We start from the raw sequence: 22,341 nt of genomic DNA on the forward strand, positions 1-22,341 counted from the left end.
TGTGAGGAAACCCACCAACATCCCAGAATTGAAGCTGTTCTGTACTGAGGAATGGACTAAAATTCTTTCAAGTCGTTGTGCAGGACTCATCAGCAGTTACCAGAAACGTTTAGGTGCCATTATTGCTGCACAAGGGGGTCACACAAGATTCTGAAAGCACATACTTTTGCCACTGACAGATATGTAATACTGGATCATTTTTCTCAATAAATAATTGACAATATATATATTTTTGTCTCATTTGTCTACTCTTAGGACTTTTGTGAACATGGTGATTTTTTGGGTCATATTTTTGCAGAAATACAAAAAAATCTAAAGGGTTCACAAACATTCAAGCAGCACTGTCTAACTGTTGAACTCATGTTTTTGCATGACACACTATTCTAAAATCTCGCTACTTAAAAGAAGTTCAGCTTTTTAAAAAAGGTATTCTGTGTAAATGGCAAGTTACTGTTGTCTTTAAGTTACTGTTGTCTTTAACCTCTGATAGTAAACCTTTTCTGTGTTTTCTTCAATAGCAAGTGTCCATCTGCCTCGGATTGGTCACTCAACTAAAGGCTTCAACTGGTACGGTACAGAGAGACTCATCCGCAAGCACCTGGCCACCAAAGGCATCTCCACATCTATGTATCCTACCCCAGAAGTCCTCATTTTTCACAAAAACTGCATATTAGTAAAAACAATGAACTAAAGCCAGAAGTTATTTATATCACTTTTACATTTGGATAGATATGTCAATAGAATGTAATATCTGTACTCTAAGGGTCCTTTCACACTGGCAGTTTAGTTAGAAACAGAGCATGGTTCGCATGAAAAATTGGTCATGTGAAACGGGGAGCGCACCACGGTACTGAACCCAAGACTAATTATAGGAGGTGTTCTGAGTTCAGTTGTACTGGGACTGTGGTGGAATTTGTGTGAATGTGAAAGCAGCTAAATAAGATGAATGCGCATGTACTGCAGTTCGAGAGAATCAGTGAGGGAGTGTGAAACCGGCACCAGGTACAATCACACTCAGAACTGGACCTCATCAAATGTACCCAGTGTAAAAGCCACCTAAAATAATACTCTAATTACTTTAGAAGTACTTTAGAAGTAATGGATTTGATATCAGCAATAGAAACAGGAATTATCCTTGACTTGTTTTTCAGCTATTATTATAGACGAGGCACTTCACACTCTTCTACAGTTTATTCTTCCACCACTTGCACAGCTACTCCATCAACCTCAGACTCTGCAGCATCAGCAGCAGGGTCCCCACACTCTTCCAGTCCCCCTGGTAACAACAAAGACCTTACAAAGTCACCTGAAATCTCCACTACATTACCTGAAAGTCAGGGCACACCAGGGTTGGCTGACTTCATGAGAGGTGTTCATGTCTACTTCTACAACATGGCTGCTACAGAAAAGAAGAAGCTCACCCGCTACCTTATCACATATCCTTCCAAATCCCTCCATTAACTACACATTTCATATGCATGAAACAATAGTGAAGAACGGTGTTTAACCACTAGACTACGCCAACATGTCTTATCTTTATCACATATATGATGAAAAAGCTGATAGTATACTCCTTAACATTTCTGCACATATGATGGTGATGATGAGGATCTCATGAGCTCACACGTCACTCATATCGTAGGAGAGGTAGAAAGTCCTGTCCATGCAAAGGTAGTACAATCAAAACACTTTTTAAAGGGGTATTAAAGAGGACCTATAATGTCCTTTTTCAAAGTCTTGATTTCGATTTTGGCATCTATTAGAATATGTTTTCATGCTTGATTTTTCAAATAACTCCTTTTCTGTGATGCTCTATAAAGCCCCTCCTTCCAAAAGCACAGTGTGCTCTGATTGGACCAGTGTTTTGTGATTTCTTCGATCGTGTTTCAGAAATGTCGCACACCTTAATCATAACTGCAAGTTTCTACACACTATTAACTCAACCATGCCTCACCCCTTTTTTAGCATATGCCTTGTGTGGGAATTATTTAAATGTGGAATATTGTGACGTGTACGTTCCTGCAATCTTGCTGTTTCAGGGAGTTCAGAAACAGTGCTTACTGATGTAGAGAATAACTCCCTTTATGCTTTGTAACTTTCATGCTCATAGAGCTATATTAAACACTAAGGAAATTTGAAAAATGTATAAATGCGTAATAGGACCCCTTCAATTTGCCTAATACTAATTAGATTCATATTTATTAATACTAATATTGTGGAATTAGATTTAGTAACAGCAATGTGCTATGCATGAATCTCTTTCTTCTTTGTTTTCAGGAACTGCAAGATCTATTGCATCAGTACCCTCGGGCAATCCTTGTAAAGAAAAAGTGGCTGGAGTCCTGCTTTGCTAACCAAAGGAAAGTCAGTGTGTCTAAATATGTAATTAGGTTGAGTTAACAAAGCTCATCCTGCCTTCCTACGAAGTGACTGATCAAATCAGTTTGCCTTGGGCTAATCCACAATCACATCTATTTTCTATTCAGGGTTTGAAATGTCGCTGTATATTCAGTTACAGCGAAATGACATCAGGAGGTTTGTCAAAGTATAAAAATTAGATAATAAAGCAAAGCTTTCTGTTTAAAGAGAAACGACACACTCAGGACAAACTTTACAGTAAACGCTAATGTATTTACTCTATTCACTTATCTGTGTTTGAGTGAGTGCATGTTAAACTTTTACATTATTTTACATTTCCCTACATGATTTCACATGATAACCAGTGCTATGGTTTAAAAACATCACCATTTTTAAATTGTCAACTTAATAATTAAGCTTATATCTGTAGTACTTTAAAAAGATATTCATGGCACTAAATATGTAATTGAACAAATTAATAAAATTGAAAAAGACTGATACAGTATAGCAGATCTACTTTACATACTGTTTATAAAGCAAAATCACAGATAAATGTATAAAAGCTGTTAGTTCATTTTCAGATCTCGGATGTCGGTTTTACTCAGAAATGCACAGCTCTAAAAAGCAAACCACAGATGTCTATGATAATGTACTTATGCTTCTGGAAAGTGATTCTCATTGGCCATTTTTTAATAATAAAAATTAACCCACAATATACTGCTGTGAGTGAGTTGTTTATCCTTTTTGTTTTAAACCACAATAATATAGTCCTAGAGTTTTTGTTTTGTTTTTTGGCCACATGGATTTAGTTATTTTAGTAGAACTCTTGTTCATTTAGTTCTTCCTGTTTGTTCAAGAGCCCAATATCACTCAGAAATGTTCCCAGATAACTTTCATTTTTAGTAAAATTGCTGCATATTTGTATATATGTCAAATGATGTGTTTATTGCTCAAATAGTATTAATAAAATTAACAATATTGTTGCCAATAATTTTAATATATTATTAGCTGATTTAATAATAATAATAAATAATTAATATTTATTGTCAGTATCCTTGCAGTTTAGTTTCCATCTCACAATTTCAAAGTCAATTCTTCACTGTTAAGTGATTTACAAACACTGTGCGAATCGATTCGTTAGATCTTTAAAAAGACTCGGCTCAAAAGAACGATTCGTTCATCACTAGCTGTTTTGATGAAGGCAGATAAACAACAGTGAGGATGTGCTTTCTGGGAAGTGGGCGGAGTTTGTGGTGTGAATAGGCAGGTGTTCAGAAACTTCCAAGCAGTGTGTACTTTGAGTGCTACAGCTCGTGCGATCTGTAATGTCAAGCGATTAAGAGACTGATCGGAATTAAATCATTCACGCGACTACATCTGCTGGTCAGTTTACAGGTATGGATGTGTTTTATGTAACGTTAGACGTCAAATATGTCTAATTGGTGACATTTTTAAGAGTCATATATGAGAGCTGGGATGGAGTTTCATACATTTGTTGTTTAAAGTATTTAAGCTGATAATCTTTTCTATTATTTTAGTTTTGGAAGGTGTTAACTTACTTGTATAGTACTACGGTACGAAGCAAGAAATGTGAAAAACTTGTTTAACGTTACCTGAGTAATGCATGTTATGAAGCCCGCGGCAGTGAGAGTTGTTCACGTGAACTAACTATAACACGAAGCGAAATTTGGACCAAATAATAATAATAAAAAAAAATAATAATAATAATTTTCAAAATACTTTTTTTTTTTTTTTTTTTTTACAGTAAAAGTAACTTTTATTTTACTATTAATATTATTTATTTTATTTTTTTAAATAAAAAAGCGTCTGCTAGAAGATCCCATTTAATGTATTTTCACACTACAGTCTTTTGACGGATACTGTGTTTACTGGTGCTAAATTGTTATCGATGTACATTAGGTCTATACTTTTTTATACTTTAAATTATAATGTTTAATTTAAGTTTTTAGTGTTGTGGTAATAGATTTGAATGTAGGTTATTAGTACAATCTCTGCCCCATTTGTGCTTGAGATAGATGACCAATCGCTTGTGATTTTCCCATGTGTCGTGTTGGTTTCCACTGCATTCTGAGGTGTTTTCCCCTGCTTATGTAACGTGTGTTGAAATTTCATACACTAAGTTGAGAGAAAAAGCAAGCGACAAAGAACAAAAAAAAAAATCCCCTTGGCATAATTGTGGGTTCCTTTGTTTCAGTAGCTAAAGGTTCTTTGTTTTCTCAAATACAGTCTTATTTCACAGGGTGATCATATGTATTCACATGTTATTAATCACTTATTACAGATTTTTGTGTTGACTGGGGATATGAAATGGCTGCAGCTCTTTTGTATTAGGCACAAGGATGATGCCTGCTCAGCACTGCTTACAATATAGGTAAAATATTCATCCAATAATGACGCAAATTATACCAAGATATGTGTTTGTTCCTATTTATTTATTTATTGCATCACCTGCGAATGTCTAGTGAATTTTGAATTTAAAATATAATATGAAATATATATATTAATATACACCGACAGCTCACACTGGCACAGAGGCGCTTTTTTTTTTGCCTGTTTATTCAAATATTTCTGTCTTAAAGCTGCCTTCTGGCATCTAGAAACCAGTTTATAAAATGTTTAAAATGTGTTAAGAAGTTTGTTTGACTGAAATATTGCTGTTTGAATAAATATTACGAAGTCTGCAAGCTACAGCGTTGTTCAAAAGTTTTTGGAGCATTGTCATCGTGTATTGTGACTCTTCAAACTCTTTTCAAGTACTCTTTAACTGAATTGTTCAGCTTTTATGCTTTCTTTTTCATTAACTAGGAATCTTTTCTCCATTTGGCCATTACAGTTTACAATCCCTCAACTTTCCAGAAGAGAACGACGAGACTATGGATAAAATCAGCACTAAGGACGCCATCTGTGACTCAGACTCCACCGATTCCCAACCCTTTCGCACTGACAGTTGCGTGTCTGAGAATGAATCTTCTTTGAGCGCACAGGCTGACTTCACCGATATCTGCAGAGACAGAAAGACCAACTACAGATCCACACAGTCCAGCTATAGACCTTACCAGCCCCCGCTAGGTCTGCCCTCCGGCTACAGTCCCCAGACACCCTTTCCCAGTCAGACGGAAGTATGTCTGAGCACCTTAGAGCCGCACAACGGAGACCTGCTCCTCTCGAGTTCAGTGGGCAGCAGTTCGGTGGAATACCCTAGTGGCAACCTTCCCTCTTGCTTGGTGTCTGGAAATTACTGCAGTTATCCTGGTGATTCCAGCTACTCTTGCTCTCCAGACAGGCACAGTCTGGGAGAGGGGAGTTTAGAACAGCCACGTTCACTGCACTCTATCCCAACTGCGTTCGCGCCTCACAGCTACTGCATGCCACCGCAACCCTGCGCATCCCATGGGCCACCCTGCTGTAGTCAGTACCCTGTGGATGTGTATCAGATGGATCATGGTTTTCATTACAGACCACATTACCACATGCCCAGTTGGCCTTCGCGTAAGTCCTAGGTGCTTTGTTAAAATTCCATGCCAATTATGATTAAATCACGAGTGAGTCATTTTTTTTTTCATTTACATGAAACTTCTAAAATTGTCAGTCAAGACTGTGGATGAATAATGCCAACATTCTAAAGCCTGTGGTCCTTTATAATTACCTCATAAATAATAGTATGTGGTTTTTATCAGAGATCTTTATCAAGCCTACAGCAAATCCAGCCTGTGCCAATCAATTGAGCAACCGGTTTCCATTTTACAAGTGACACCCATCTTAGTGTCAGAAGATTAAATTAACTATTAAATGAAAAATTAATGTAAGTTTCACTTTTATGTGCAGTATTTCAATGCAAAAATCTAGCCTACATTTTATTCAGTGACCACTAACAATCTAGTTTAGACAAATGTTTAACATGACTGATAAATAATATTTTCTATTTTGAGTATATGATTGATTCATTGTGTATATTTTGGACATGTTACAACCGTCCCTGTACACTGGGACGGTTGTAACACTGGGGAGACTGTATTAAAATCAATTTTGCAACCTGTACATATTTCATAAAACCACTTAAATACGTTGTTTCAGCAGTTGACAGATTTAAGTTTATAATATAACAAATTGGTTATTCCAGTAAAAATGGTTTTTGATGTATTGCTAAAAATTGCAGTGTTACAACTGTCCCTGGTCTCCCCTACTGAAATACTATAGTTGAACCATATTAAAATTAAGTTATTGTCGTCCTTTTTATTTAAATGCATACTTTCTGTGTAAATTATAAACATAAGTGGCTGTTTGCAGCATTTTCCATTTCATTACTCTCCTAATTGCATAATGAAAATCGACACAGATATAAACTTCCCACTTTAATAAACGTATAGTATATCTTACTGTTCACTGACAGTCCATCTGACGTGTACTTGACTCTTAAAATAAGTCTAAAAGCTCAAAGTCTAAAAAGTCTAAAGCTGATGGGTTGCACAGACGAGTGAGCTGAACAGTGGCATTTTTTTTTATCTCCGTTGACAGATGGATAATAAAAAGCATTTGACAAAATGACAGAAAAGCAGTTGGCAAATGAAAATAGAAAAGCATTTCAAAATGCAGTTTACAGTGTGCATTTTAAAAATGACTTTTAATTTACTATATTTTAAAACATGAATTAAATAATGTTGATTGATATTGTTTTATTGAACTCCATATTTAAAATATGAATTAAATAAACATTTAAATATATCTGTTAATTAGTCAAATTAAAAAAGCTGATTTAATTTATTTGCATTTTATTTTTCAAACTTGTTGCTTTTATTTTATTTTTTAATTATTTGTCAGGCACAGTTAACGTTGAGCTATTACTGCATGGGGTAAACATAATATTAATAAAATTAGATGTTCGTCTATCGATCATGGCAGCAGTAATTCATCAAATGATGGGAAACGCGCAAGTATTCATAAAATAATTTTACTTGATCTGGCTTGAGTAGTGTAACAAATTATCAGGTTGAATCAGTCATATTAAATAATATTATGGTTTGAATAAAACCTCTTAATTTAGATGTTTACCCGATAAAACATTTTACAGTGTATGCAGATTATTGTCTCACTTCATCATTTCATCTCCAACAGGCCTTGAAAACAGCAGACAATCACCCTCAGAGTTCACTCATAGGTAATGTGTAATAGTGTTGAGTCTTTCTGTATAGCCAAGTCTTGTATTGTTTGTAGGTGATTTCACGGGTTGCTGATTTTCAATGATGTGTTGAACTTAATTTATGAGGTCTTTATGCAATGCTCTGATCTCTCACAGCGGCCACACCTCTCCTCAACCTCGAGCTAAACTAACCCCAAGCACATCCCCTCTATCCCTGGAGCAAAGTGAGTGTACAGACTGTTGTTGAGCAACACTGAAAGAATTGGCATTTGAGTAGGATGTATGTGCCAGTAACATGAGACTATAATAAAGAAAAAATGTCAACTTGTTATCTGTTCTTCTTCACTCACCTGATTATATTAGATTACACCTGTAGATTCAATTTAATTATTGGTCCTTTAAATAGAATTATATGATATTATTATAATATCATATAATATAATGAATTATATTTTTTGAATCGATCGATTAAATTTTCTTTTTCTTCTTCATTATTGCAGGGAAGGTGTTTGTTACGTATGAAGCAGACAGTGAAAAACATGTCAAAGAGATCATCAACTTTGTCGCCCTGCTGAGACACAACGGTTTCTATACTCACGTAAGAAAAGCAACCTGTGTCAAACATTGCCTTGCAGCCATGCTTGTCACCTGATATGGGGTCTGTCAGATCATGCTCGGTCTCTTTGTTCTTTTTGCGCAGATTGACATGTTTGAACAACAGTTCAAGAGCATAAGCAAGATAGACTTCATGGAGAGATACATCAGCGAAGTAAGTAGAGGTCGTCTCAGGCCTCCCACTATTTCAGAGTGTGTTTTTCACACAGAACGCATTTTTCCATTCCAATTTACTACTTTTCCATTGTTTTTCTATGTAAACGCGAACTAGGTGGACGTTTATGACCGTTGCGCTCGCGTCTTGCATCTTGCAGCACCTTGCGCCTGACACGGCATTCTAAAAACGCGGAGCTCAAGTTAAAATCAGGTTTTTTTTCCCCCATTCCACTGCCTGCATCTCGCGTTTTTGCTTTGTTCTTTGTGAACAAGCCCTTACACAGCATAAGTTCTAGACCACATGGTCAAGAACCACTTACAGGAAAAGACTGAAAACTGTAAAGCAATCAAACATTTTTGTTTTTACATGACTTTTAGGATTAGTTTTGTTGGAAAGAGATAATATTTCACAATGTATTAATCATGTTTTATAATTTTTCACAATAATAGACTAAAGTGAAAAAAAAAACAGCACTTCTATGGAAAACACCAGAACAATATGTGTGTAAACACTGATCAGAATTATGCAGGAATGAATGGGTGATTCTCACAGGCTTGACTGACAAGCCTGTCATGATACCGTAAATAGTACATAGATGATCGTACATTAAAGTTTGCATAACAAAAATTAAAACCATAAATACAATTTGCAGTGTCATATTATACACACAGTAAATAGTATCATGCATTATCATGTGTGAATGACTGTAGCGCTGCTTCTCGACATAATAATTTGAATAGGCCTTCACTTCTGTGTCATTTGTGAAGGATATATCCTTGGCTTCTTAGATAAAAACAAATTCTAATACATCATGAAGGACATGAGATATCTGTAACCTCTTAAATAGAACAGGGTGCAGCTGGGAGAACTTGTTCAACGGTTGCATTTATAAATGCTTACTATTGAATTGCATGCAGTGGAATAATTAATATAGATGTTTTCGGTCAGCATTATTGGTTGGCGCTCTCCTTTGTTGAAGATGTCTTCAGTTCTTACAAATCTCACATTTTTTAGGTCATTGATGTTATGTGTCTGATAATATGGCACTGTTTAACCTTATAAACTTTATAAATGGCAAGTATCGATCCCTGACATATAGTTGACCGTTCTATTACATATTCCCTTTCAAAAGAATGTCAACAAGTCATTGCTTACGGGCGTTTTCATTTGTGCTGAGAATATGAACAGGTTCAATGTGGCAGTGTCACTCAGGAAGTGTGTGTCCTATTTGTGTTCAACAGTATTTGCTTCTAAATGCTTGAAGCTAGTTTGCGAGTTGGCAATAAACGCATCTATAGCACCCCAAATATAGTCAACCGGTTTCTTCACTGACTTTCAGATTATAATCTATTGAATTCTGAGGAATGAATTTAAACATACGGAGATGGAGTAGAAATACTACAATCTTTATTAAATAACAATTATAAAATAAGCCAATTAAAATTGGGCAAAAAACAAGTTTATGGATTTTATGAAGGATAGTTGTCCTTATTCTGCATTAATCAGCTGAACTTATATATATATATATATATATATATATATATATATATATATATATATATATATATATATATATATATATATATATATGCCTGAAACAAGTAGTTTTAATTAATTTAATTCAGGCCTCAAGTGGGGGAGGACATATTTCTGGCATCATTTTCTTGCAGTGCCACACAGTTACGCCAGGAAACTGTCTGTTGCGATGAGAACGACAAACCCTGCTTGCCTAGTTTTAGCAGTTACAGAGTGAACAAACTTTTTAATTATGATGTGAAGTAATTGCTCCTTTCTGTCCGTACAGTTGTCTAATTTTGTGTTTGTTTTTTATGCACAGAAAGACTATCTGATCATCATAGTCATTAGTCCAAAGTACCACGAGACTGTGACCAATGCCTCGTTTTACATGGAAAACGATGAAACACTGAACACTGTCTACATACACAAGCAGGTGAAGCTTACATTTAAAAGGAGTGGAAATTAATCAAGGTTTTTCCTTATTCGTCTTGTCAATTGACTCAAAAACTTTGTCTTTTAGTTACAAAATGAATTCATTCAGAACGGGGCCAGGAATTACAGATTCATCCCCATTTTGTTTCCTGGTGCCAAGAAGGTAAAACTGTCTCTTTGCAACAACTCATTAAACCCATTTACTTAATGAAAATGATGCTTGTGTTTGAACAAGTACTCGCTCAAGGAGCCAAAATACAAATTTGTGATTAACCATTATGATAACAGCAATAGACATCTGTGGTTGTTTGTATAGTTCTATGGAAACACCCAATGGATCTCTCCATTATATTCCACTTTAATCCAGTTCAGATGTAATGATGATTCTGCGATAGTTTACAACATTTCTGCCTGCTTCTGTCTTGTCAGTGCCACGTCCCTTCATGGCTTCAAAGCACACAAATCTTCACCTGGCCCAGGGACCGAGATGACATTCTTCGTCGACTCATGCGTGTTGAGAAATACAACCCTCCACCCATTGGAGAGCTGCCCACCATTGTCTCCATCCCCATTTAGTTGGTTAGTTTGCTATTTAGACCCATTATATGTCATTTATGAACAGGCCTGTTATCCATTTTAAGTTTATTTGGCCCTCTGAACTACTAGATGACTGTTTAATATGCTAAAACCCCTGAAGCTTTGTCATTTAATTCATATTTCATGCCTCATGATTGAATTAAGAAGTTAGAATGTGTCCCAACATGTAGAAGAACTGTACAAGTATACTACATATGCAGCAGTTCATCGGTTACATTACTTTGAGTGCTGTTTTTGAAGTTTAAAAAACTTGAATAATAAACTGTGTGACATTTCGGCAAAATTTCACAGGCAAAAAATAAGATCCATTGTCTATTGTTAATAGTGTAGAGATGTATCAAGCAAAGCAAACCAATGCCACAAATCCATTGCAAAATCTGCGTGGGGAAATCTTTCACCCTTACACAAAGTACCTGATCTTGTGAAATCCTATTGAAATGACTGGATTTTTAAAATTCATAAACAGTGGTAAATATGACCACCCCTTAAGATTTAATTACATTTTCTGTAACAATAAGAAAATTTGGTAATGCTTTATTTTAGTTTCCTTGTTACATATTTTACATGTAGTTACTAAAGTAATAACAATAAATTATTCATAATTACATGCAACTAACCCTAAATCAAACCAAACCCTAATCCTAAACCTATAGTAAGTACAGTACATGTAGTTACTTAATATTACTCAGTACTTAACTGTATAATTACAGTGTAACAATGACACCTCAAAATAAAGTGTAATTGAAATTTTTTAATCCTGACTCACTGTAGCAGACTAGGAACCTTCAAAGACATGACCGCTTCTTTGCTGTTGGATGAACCTGAAACAGATGGAGGATAGAATTTAGAAATGGCACTGTAATATTTTCACACAATGTATAATGTTTATTATAACAGACTACTTGTGCTTTGTGCCTTAGAATTTTCCTAAGTAATACGCCAGATAAAAACATTTGAATTGATTTCAGTTAACAGGTTTCAACAGTTCATGTTCCACCAGTGTCATGTTGAGATTTCATGATCTTTCATGTTCTTAAATGATGGTGGGTTTTGTTTTTGTTTTTCAGAATAAACCGTTTTATTAAATTAAAGAATTTGGTTTATTTGTACAAGTTATTGATGAAATCAGATGTCAGAATCAGGGATGTGAGGAGCATTAGTACAGTAACATACCATGTTTTTGAGTACACGGGTGTTGTTTCAACCAAGAAACTGAATTAAAAAATATGAGTGGAAGATGCTTGGGATTTTGATTAGATAACAATGGATGTGTTTATGAGTACATATTTATGAAACAGTCAGCTATAAAAAAATAAATAAATAAATAAAAAAGAATGCTATGTGCTTTGCCACAAAATATGTCATGGCGTGCAGAACAATATCTGCCTGAGGCTATTGCCACATGCTCTAGAGACTCAAAATTCGTCACTCCCATATTCTTTCATTTCTAAAAATAAACCACTTATTCCCATATAACTGCACACATACTTTTAATACTGTTTTTAGCAGTCTAACTGGTGGACACACACCCATTAACAAATAAGCAGCGTTTATGAACTGATAAAATATTTACCTTGAATTGCAATATGTCACTTTGAATAAAAGTCTTGTATGAATTTCTTTCTTTCATGGAACATGAGGGAGATTTTTATATTTATGTATATTATATATATTGACAGGCCATGGCTATCAAGCAGAATTTTAAGGCAAAATTTTCAGTGAACAACTTAAATATCTGTCTGTTGCCCACATAATTCTATTTTATGGTCAACTTTTTGCCTTTCATCAGCTCTGGTCCAACATCTACTTTTTGTTTTATGTAAGAATGTCTTCTTTTGTATTCCATTGAATAAAGAAAGTCGGTATTGGAATGACCTGAGTAGATGATGTCAGAATTTTCATTTTTGAGTGAACCATTCCTTTAAGCCTCTGAACGCTGTTGAACATATTACAACAAACCTGTCAAAACACACTTGTCAAACGTCTGTCACGCAGGATGGAATCTCAGAGAGCTCAATCCAGTTAGTTAGTGTCTTCAAGGAGTTACTGAAGGTTAATTAAGCCCCATTAAACAAACTCTAACCCCTCTTATTGAGGCTTATCAGTAAAAATTTATTATAAATCAGCCGTAACAATAAAAAGGGATTTGGTCATAGAGAAACTGACATAATCTTCTTATGAACAACATTAGCAGTATCCAAAAATGATTTGCTGAGGAGAAATGGTTATCAGTTTGTAATTAAAATGAGATGAGAAACAGAATGATTGATTACTAGACGCAGTGACAGAAAAGGTTATGGGAACAGGATCTCCAACGTAGTCTTTTTATAGCTGGTTAATTTCTAAATGAAACCAGTTAATTCCAGGAATATGCCATCCATCAACTGCACCACAGCTCTGTGAAATATTTTGAAGGCTTGTCACTGACAATATGAAGTGACAGTGGTTTCACATCTTTACATTCATTTAGAAAACCCACAATGCATTAGAGTTCAGTCATCACATGCAGGACAGAACTGCTGTTCTTTGCTTTGTTGTGCCTTAAGATGGCACTCTTCACATGTGCTGTTAGCCTGTTACTGTAAATGTTGAGGAAGAAATCAGGTTGTATAGGCCTAGTTTATAATAACTGTCATTATTATCTCAGCTAGTTGTCACACTTTTTATTTCAGTGCATTTCTCTGGATTTTTTTCTTTTTCAATTTATGTCTAATCACTTATCTTATAGACCCCTTAAAAGTTTGTAAACATTGCAACGTTTCCTGGTGGGCGGGGCTTAGCTGGAGGCAAAAAGAGACGCTGGACTCAATGTTGACAAGCGTAAGCTAGCATGTTTTAGGAGGGATTTATTGAACACAGATGCAGAAGAAGGTTCAGAACTGTCCGAATATGTACAGTCACTGACTCTGCGGGACCGTGACAGCTATTTTTGTAAATTAACTTAAGCTTTGGATATTTCCTAGACAACATATGAATTACTTTCGGGTGGTTCAGGGAATTTTGTCAAGGCTTATTGTCTAATGTAACCTAACGCTGGGCTAACTATGATTATGGCTAGCAATGTGGATTATTTTAAGAGACCATTCAAAGGATGGCACACACATCTGTCGCTGTATGTTTGTTTAACATTTAAGCTAGCTAGTGCGCTGAAAGTGGGCGACTTTTCACCTATAAAACAGAAACTTGCTGATTTGTACACTGCAAACACGAGCATTATTTATGATCGTGTCAGTCCAGTCTGTATGGCGTATTACTTTCAACCACAATTATCTTTTTGATTTTTGTGCAGGAATGTCTGGCGGGATCTGGTAAAACTTTAGTTTTGAACCAAAAGTCCTGTTCCTTCTATTCTGGCAGCCAAAAACACAAGAAGACGACATTTTAAAGTCAAAACCTCAAACTTTTAGCGCGCCCGCTATTAGTTCTTATTTATGTTTTGCCTCCAGCTAGAGCGGTGACGTCACAGTGACGCGTTTTTGTAGGCCAACCCGGAAGTTAGCGGCACATGGGTTCCCTCGACTGAAAGCCTATTCATTTTTCCCATAGACTTTTTGACCAATGAAAAAAAAAGCATATCCTGGAATTGTTCACCATCATCCTCATTCACCCACAGAGGAAAACACTGGAGCTCTGAGCATCACTTCGAGCACAGAATAAGTCATGATCTCCTATTTTAATGTTACAACAAATTCACAGCTTGTTTGACACAAACAATGACAACTTGACTGCTGTTAGAGAATGTTTCCCAGATAACCAGCATCAGTTTTTCATGAGTGTCTGAACTTACTCAACAGTTTTACAGCCTGTTCACTGAAAACACCTGCTCAGTAGTCTAGACCTAGTTATATTTTCGTTATCACACGATGACTGACATTTTGTCACATTAAACATCTCTCTCTCCAAATAGGCTTAATAATTTTATTAGCACTAATTAAATTATAGTGTATTAGATCGTCGATGTTATTGGTCACTTTAAAAATCTTGTCATGTTGTTGGATATTAGTCATTCTTGCCTGTCTTTAAAACTTGAGAGCCCTGGTTTATGTATTTGGCCATCTGCTAACGTCTTCTATCCACTCGACTACACGGATCTGATAGCCGGATACCATTTGATAAAGTCAACTTTTTTTAAAATAACTTTATCTGTCTGTGTTGCTTAATCCGCCCGCGAAGCTGTAGATATATATCACTTTCGGAGTTGCTGACACGTTAGAACCTATGGGGAACAACACCACTTCCGTTGCCAAAATGCGCGCGCATACGTTGCTACGTCATCATTGTGTACAAACAGTAAAAGGGTTAACAGCTACAAAAAAGCATTTTTGTCTTTACTTCCAAGAAAGAAAAAACAATAGCGGGGCATGTTGTCGTCACAATGGAAACCTGCCATTAAATAGTCTACACTGCTGGAAGAAGAACCCTTTATGCAAAAAAGGTTCTATAAAGGAGAAATGTCTTAAAGGCACAATATGTATGATTTTTGCAGTAAAATATCCAAAAACCACTAGCGTGTTTATTTTGTTATATTTTGTTCATCTGAGTACTTACAATATCCCAAATGTTTCCAACTATTTGTAAATCGTGATAAAATCGCGATTTAGCACTCAAATGAATCCAATATGATAAACATCATACCTCATACACTTGACCGGAAGAAGCAGCGCCGGCGAATGCGGCATAATAAAAGTTCCGCTGCTCTTGAGGCGTGTCGCGTTCGTCTCTCATTAGGAATCGCTCCAGTGGCTTCGTTCAGCTCCAACATCACTCGGCCCTGCTCTGCTTCATACTACTTTAACGTTAATAATCTTATCCAAGAACATGATTTCTGCTCTAGTACCATCCCTATTCTTTTCCACTGGCTGTGAGGTGAAGACAATTCCCAAGATTCCGCGCTCAAACACTGCGTCATCAAGTTACGCCTTTGTTTTGAACAGGCAATCTCTAGCGGTGAAAAAACTACATATTGTAGCTTTAAATGATTGCATAACAATTTATGTTTACTGGTTATTTCAATTTTATGTGATAAAGCATGTTTTTGAGCTGTTTAATTGATACCAATTTAATCAAAATAAAAAAATGAATTAAAACAAAACAATCTCCTGACAGAACCCTTTAAGGTTCTGTTCGAGTGTATCTTACAAGATATATAGGTCTACATTTAAAAAAAAAAAGTGATTTTTGTAATTATTACAGTTATTTAATATGTTAAGCAGCATTTTATGTTATAATGTTTCTATGAAATATTATTATGGAAGCTTATTAAAGTATTAGCAAAATCCCTTTCATTTTTGGCCTGTGCAGTAGCGATAATAGCTGCAATTTGTTTTCCAATTAGGTAGTAAAACATATTATTCACGTTTTTCTGTCCTCCAGTTACACTGCACTTCATTGTAAGTAATAAAAAAACTGAAAGAATAACATATGAGGTAATATTTAATTTTTCTTTCTAAAAAAAAGTCCATATGCTGACCTAATTAGAAAAGAACCATGATAAAGCAGTCTGCATTGCTGTTGCAGTCCTTGAGGGGGCAGTATCTCATCAGGTCTTTGTTTCAGATAGTTTTTCAGTTCCACCCAGAATTGAAGGTTTCACACATTCTATTTTTACACTGCTGAATAATTCAATACAGAGCCATATATGATCAGTGACATTTCCTCTTTTCTAGCAGTCTGACAATGGGGTTGCATCACTTGATCCTCGATGTGGAGTCTAGAAAGTGATATACAGCTGTGAAACTATGAATAGCTTTGTTCTAGGACAGAAAATGACATTAATGAATATATACACGATGACCTGAAACCTACCCTCGATTTTCAACTTCAATTGACTCTCTGTTTACGGAGATGATATAATGATGCGAAACGATGCTGTCATAATAGATTTCTTTGAGCATGCTCTGAAATGGTCCATTGCCATGCTTCTGAACCCCCACTAGATCAGTGACACCGTATTTCATCATTAAATTCCGATTTAATATGTCCTTTATGGCAAATAAGGACAGGAATATCAAAGAAGGAAATGAACTCTCATAGGAAGAAAAAGAAGTGTTCAAATCACATTTTTGATGCTTCCAAAGGCCTTGTATTTCTTTCATTTTGATTGCATTTTGTGGGAACGTTTTATAGGAGTTACTTCAGGAAGTATCAAGGGAGTAATTCTGTGCATGAAATCATGCTTGCTGTTTTGTTCCTGCAAGGGGAAGCCGGGTGATCCTTAAACTTCTGAAGTACTGTTGCCATGGTAACATCACAGTTCATCAAGGTTCAGTGCAATAAAATGAGTTAAAGTTTAAATGACAATTATGGACTGACGCAATAAGAACACACAAACAAATATGATGATAGTCAACAATAAATGATACTGAAATAATACTGGTACTAAATTTATTTCACTTCTGAAAGCTACTATTCAAGTAAAAATTGTTAGTACTGTAACTATTAAGTTCACTCCACCAAACAGAAAAAAAAAGCAACCAATAGATGCACTCACATTTTCACAATTTGTGCCTGTTATCATCCTCACTATGTGGACCTTGTTTTGGTCAGTGGAATTCAAATGTGTGTTGATCACAGCAGGTGAGATATGTCTGAGAAAACTAAATATGTGGTCGGCACATGCATCCAACAAACACCTTGTTTTTTTTTCTGACAAGGCCTTTCAACTCTATAACAACTGACAAAGAAGATTTACCCCAATTGTATCAATGCAGTCAGACTCAATTTTCAATGCTTAGGTCAGTCCTGTGTTCAAGAGCCTCCTCCAGAAAAATAACTGAGTCTATAGCAGCAGTCTTTTGGGAAAAGCCTTCATCTCTTGCCCTGTGGGAAACAATGAAAGCTGGAATGAGACAAAAATCAAAGTAGTCATCTTCCCAGACCCGCTCTTCACTCAAGAGAGAATGAGTGCTGACAAAAACGATTGAACTGCAAAATGTGTCTTTCTGTATTACTTGTGACTATCAGATATTTCTGACCTGTAATGAATTTGTTTCTAATATTATTTGGTATTAAGATACTGTGTACTACAAATACTGTAATTAATTAACAATAATTAAACCTGGAACGTGGGAAGGAAACCCCCCCAAAAAAAATAAAATGAATGAAATCCCAGATTAAACCAAATTGATTTATGAATCTTTCCAGATTCCCCAGAGACAAAACCCTCAGAATCACTCTATCTCTTTCTAAAGCCATGTCTCACAGTTTATTTTATACTTTCAGGGCTGGGAAGGGGAAGGAAGAGGTAGATCTTTTCTGGGAATGAAAACAAGTCACTCTCAGTTACAAGGACTACTTTCATTTATAGGCTAATATTGCATTTTTTTTTTTTTAGGGCCGTCAAGCGATTAATCGCATACAAAATAGAAGTTAGAGCTTGCATACTATATGTGTGAGTACTGTGTGTAATTAATATGTATATATAAATACACACAAATTAATGTATATATTTAAGAGAAATATGTTATGTACAAAATATTTTTATATATATATATATATATATATATATATATATATATATATAAAATATAAATTATATAAAAATATAAATACATATACTTGTAAATATTCTGAAATATATACATGTGTTTGTATTTATATATACATAATAATTACACACAGTACACCCACATATATTAGGCAAACTCAAACATTTATTTTGTATGCGATTAATCGCGATTAATCATTTTACAGCCCTAATTTTTTTATGTTTAGCAAATATTTTATGTATTTGTTATCAATCATTATCATAATCACTATCACATAAGCATGAATGTCTGATATTCAGACATTTGGATAATTTATACAACAGTTCAATGAACAAGAAGCAACATAACTAACATTTCACTCACATATTGCCAGTTATAGATTTTTACCCCAGATATAATGACCAGACTGAACTGTTATAATGAGAGATATACTCATTTCACAGACATGGTTTAAGCCTAGTCCCGTACTAAAAATCATGTTTGAGCTATTTTAACTGAAAGCAACTTGCACTGACATATCTTAAAAATGTGCCTTTGTTTTGTCTCAAGATGCACACCAGTAATGTTTCTAAGGCATGTTTATAAATAATCAAAGCCCTGTCTGTGAAACCAGGCCATAGAGTCTTAAAATAACACTTTATTATATTTCAAATAAATCCAAAATTGAGAGTTTGTAGAAAATATATCCATAAGGTTCCATCTAAGCATTAAAGGGTTAGTTCACCCAAAAATGAACCAATGAGGTTCATTCTAGTGTATTACGCAGCACATTTGAGCTCCCACAAGAACCAATGATGTTTGTTCTTGGTCATTAAAGCAAGTATGGTTGAGCTTCTGTTTATGTTCGCTGATCACTGTTTATATGTGAGTAAAAGCCAAAATTAACTCTGTTCATCTGTTCAGCGATCGAGTCTCTTAAGAAAATTTGGACTAAACCGCTCGATTCATAAGGTTTAGTTTTACAATCGCTTTATGAACTTTTTGAAGCATCAACGTTTCAGTCACGTAGCTGTCTATAGATGGACAGAATGCTGTCAGATTTCATCAAAAAGATCTTCATTTGTCTTGCAGGTTTGAAATGACATGAGGATGAGTAATCAATGACAGAATTGTAATTTTCAGGTGAACTAACCTTTTAAGCATCAAAATATATCTCAGGTTTCTGATTTATTAAAGATATGATTCTGTACAAGCACTCAATTCTATAACTAAAACATATCACAAACTTTATTAAAATATCCTTATTCATGTCTTCCTGTGCCCTAAGGCCAGGAATTGACACGAATGGCTGTACATTATAAATGAGCATAGTATAGAAAACTGGGTCAGTGGACAAAAGGTGAAAAATTCCAGACATGCTCACGTGATAGAGGACCAGGAAAACTATCACCTCATTAAATTATCTATCTATCTATCTATCTATCTATCTATCTATCTATCTATCTATCTATCTATCTATCTATCTATCTATCTATCTATCTATCTATCTATCTATCTATCTATCTATCTATCTATCCATCCATCCATCCATCCATCCATCCATCCATCCATCCATCCATCCATCCATCCATCCATCCATCCATCCATCCATCTACAGCTGTTGTCCTATATTCTTAAAGTGGAGGCCACAATAAATCCTGTATTTGTATAACATTTGGCATGAGTATCACACCAACCCCCAATTAAACCAACCTCTGGCCCTTCTTTCCAGCTGAAAAGGGTACATTTATAATAGCAGAAAAACACTCATGCCCTACCGTGACCCCGTCCTGTTATAAAGGGATGAAAGCGAGAGAGAGAAAGAAATGAGGTAGATGGATTAATTACCACAGTCACTTTCCACTGTCTGTCCAGAGGAATCTCTATAGGAATGTGGGTCCACCCAGACCCCTGCTGCTCTCTCCATCTGTTCAGCACAGCTCACTCCCTCAACAGTAGGCATATCAAAAGGTGCCTCGTTTCTGATGTGCCTTAATTTCAGGGAGAGTAGAGTGTCAAGGATGTGGGGAGGTTGTCTTCTGGCTGCAAGATCAATCATTTTGGTACCATACGCTTCTCTGTTGCATCGGTTGCTTTTGTTTATTTATTTAATATTTTCATTTAATGTTTATTTTTCCACAATAGACAGCATTATAATGTCTCAAACATTTAAAAAAAAGCCGGATTCAGTCTGTCGTCAATTTAATTTCACCTTCTGCACGCAATTCACAGAAGGGATGAGATCAGGAGATGGCAATCTGACAAATGATAAATGGGCACACATTTATTTCCTGCTAACTTTACTGAACTGTACCAGCGAGCCCTGTAAAGATGTGGTGTGAATTTGCTTTATAAAACCGCATATGAAACGTCACAAGTAATTTTCAAATATTTGCAGAATGTCAGTTTAGATGGAAACTTGTGGGGACACTGTGTTACAAATCTGCAGAATCTGAAAATGAGACATTCGAACTGCAGGTGGCCTCCAAAGATGACTGAACGAGGTGACACTACAAGGTGACATATTTCCAGGTCATTGCTTTGATGAAGTAGAAGTGGGAAATGAAGGTGTTGATCATAACCTCAGCCAAATCTATCTATTTTATGACTGGAAAGTTGTTCTCTAAGCAGCTATACTGTATACTGAATACAGTCTGATTTACAAAAAAAAAAAAAAAAAAAAAAGGAGACAGATTCAAGTCCGTAAATGCGCACAAGATATAGAGCTCATAATCTAATATCCAACGACATGTTACAAGCAGACTTTCCTAAAAAAAAAAAAAGATTTATGACAGCATCTCTATTTATCTCAAGTTAAAATGTAATGCCAATTTAGAATTCTCCATGGAAATGTTTTAAAAAAATAGTTAAATAACTCAATGTGAATAAAACGATTTGCAGTTTGCCCTTGTGAATCCTCTGTGCTAACTTTTTTCAGTATGTGCATGATTGATGGACCTCTATGAGCCAGCCGAATGAGAACTTTTGATCATTTGGAACAGAAATAGGAACATTTGCACACTTGAATGATCAAACTGAAAGGAGACCCCCTTCCTTTTTTACATACATACACCAGGAGCGAAATGTTTTTCCACATCATTTTAACCTAAATCAGTAGAATAATGAATTTTACAATCCACTGCCTTTTCCCTCTTCCTTCTAACTGTTCCTAGACGTGTGCTATCATTGACTGGCAAGCTGAAATCTCTTGGGATTACAGTACTTTGTTTAATAAATGTAGCATATAATAGAATCACAATCTATATTAAGATGCACAATATGAAGTATACAACATCTCTCGGTTTAATATTCATGATCTTCAAGATGGTGGTTTTAAATATTTATAATATTTTGAATATCGTAGAATATCATCAGTATTCAGAGAAGTGAGTCAGCCGAGCCCCAGCAGTAATCACCTGGCTGAGAGGTTTAGGTTATAACTTTATGATAACAGAATAGGTAATTTAGCAGTTCTTTGTAATTCCCTGTGGTCATTATATGCAATATATTAAAAGGAGCTCTAAGGTGATTTGGGCTTTGACATAAATGTATTTGAAAAAAATTAATGCAGTTATTGGAGGAGACAGTGAGCAGCTTGAAAAGATTAACGATTTGATGCTGATTCTGTCATAATAGGGCATTGGTAAATTTGTTGTCTTGAATGCATAGTGGCCCAGGTTAACTCGGCACCGTTGTTGTCACGTTATCCGTGAACCTGCGAACGAATGCAGCTGAGATAATACAAATTCACAGAGGAGACATCGAACGGTATTCTAAAAACAATACCAGTGCTGGCACGTAAGTAGAGAGTTGACTAGAAAGGGGCCTTATTATAATGCAAGAATCAATTCGGGTTTTGAAAAAAAGAATTAGTAACAGCAGGAGCACAAAATTACCAAATCATGCCTTATCCCTGGCGCTTGTTTTCATATGAGCAAGGTGTGATCACAGAAAGCATGTTGAATATGAAACATTCAGACCTTCATTCATAGACCGTCCCAGCGGGCACATAACTGTCTGTGTCATCTACGAGTATCTTT

General features: G+C 35.5%; 2 protein-coding genes across 7 annotated transcripts in view; both read left to right on the top strand.

The window, feature by feature from the left end:
• Nucleotides 1-3,064, top strand: part of chd1l (chromodomain helicase DNA binding protein 1-like) — an 18,404-nt gene extending 15,340 nt beyond the window's left edge. Inside the window, exons 22-25 of the mRNA XM_067372802.1 lie at nt 519-627; nt 1,152-1,433; nt 1,587-1,671; nt 2,278-3,064. Coding sequence (XP_067228903.1) covers nt 519-627; nt 1,152-1,433; nt 1,587-1,671; nt 2,278-2,400 — 599 coding nt within the window. The 3' untranslated portion in view covers nt 2,401-3,064. The remainder of the gene's footprint in view (nt 1-518; nt 628-1,151; nt 1,434-1,586; nt 1,672-2,277) is intronic.
• traf3ip2l (TRAF3 interacting protein 2-like) lies at nt 2,336-12,714 on the top strand. Of its 6 annotated transcripts, XM_067372805.1 has the most exons (11): nt 3,317-3,753; nt 4,661-4,750; nt 5,213-5,868; nt 7,492-7,534; nt 7,673-7,740; nt 8,017-8,114; nt 8,217-8,285; nt 10,126-10,239; nt 10,327-10,401; nt 10,668-10,817; nt 11,607-12,714. In XM_067372805.1, exons 2-10 carry the CDS (start codon nt 4,719-4,721, stop codon nt 10,812-10,814), a joined length of 1,302 nt encoding a protein of 433 aa, XP_067228906.1. In that variant the 5' UTR covers nt 3,317-3,753; nt 4,661-4,718; the 3' UTR covers nt 10,815-10,817; nt 11,607-12,714. The 6 variants fall into 6 exon arrangements, with proteins under 6 accessions (XP_067228905.1, XP_067228906.1, XP_067228908.1 ...); XM_067372804.1 differs by lacking the exon at nt 3,317-3,753 and adding an exon at nt 2,336-2,358 and having other exon boundaries at nt 4,659-4,750; nt 10,668-12,714; XM_067372806.1 differs by having other exon boundaries at nt 3,398-3,753; nt 5,185-5,868; nt 10,668-12,714.
• The last annotated feature ends 9,627 nt before the right edge of the window (nt 12,715-22,341 follow it).

This window comes from Chanodichthys erythropterus, chromosome 21, assembly GCF_024489055.1.
Source record: "Chanodichthys erythropterus isolate Z2021 chromosome 21, ASM2448905v1, whole genome shotgun sequence".
Lineage (NCBI taxonomy): Eukaryota > Metazoa > Chordata > Actinopteri > Cypriniformes > Xenocyprididae > Chanodichthys > Chanodichthys erythropterus.

Bases quoted from the DNA above. Each gene is read 5' to 3' on its own strand.
- traf3ip2l (XM_067372804.1), top strand. From the start codon at position 4,719: ATGATGCCTGCTCAGCACTGCTTACAATATAG. The intron at 5,869-7,491 runs GTAAGTCCTAGG...CATCTCCAACAG, and splicing joins CATGCCCAGTTGGCCTTCGC to GCCTTGAAAACAGCAGACAA. The intron at 8,115-8,216 runs GTAAGAAAAGCA...CTTTTTGCGCAG, and splicing joins ACAACGGTTTCTATACTCAC to ATTGACATGTTTGAACAACA.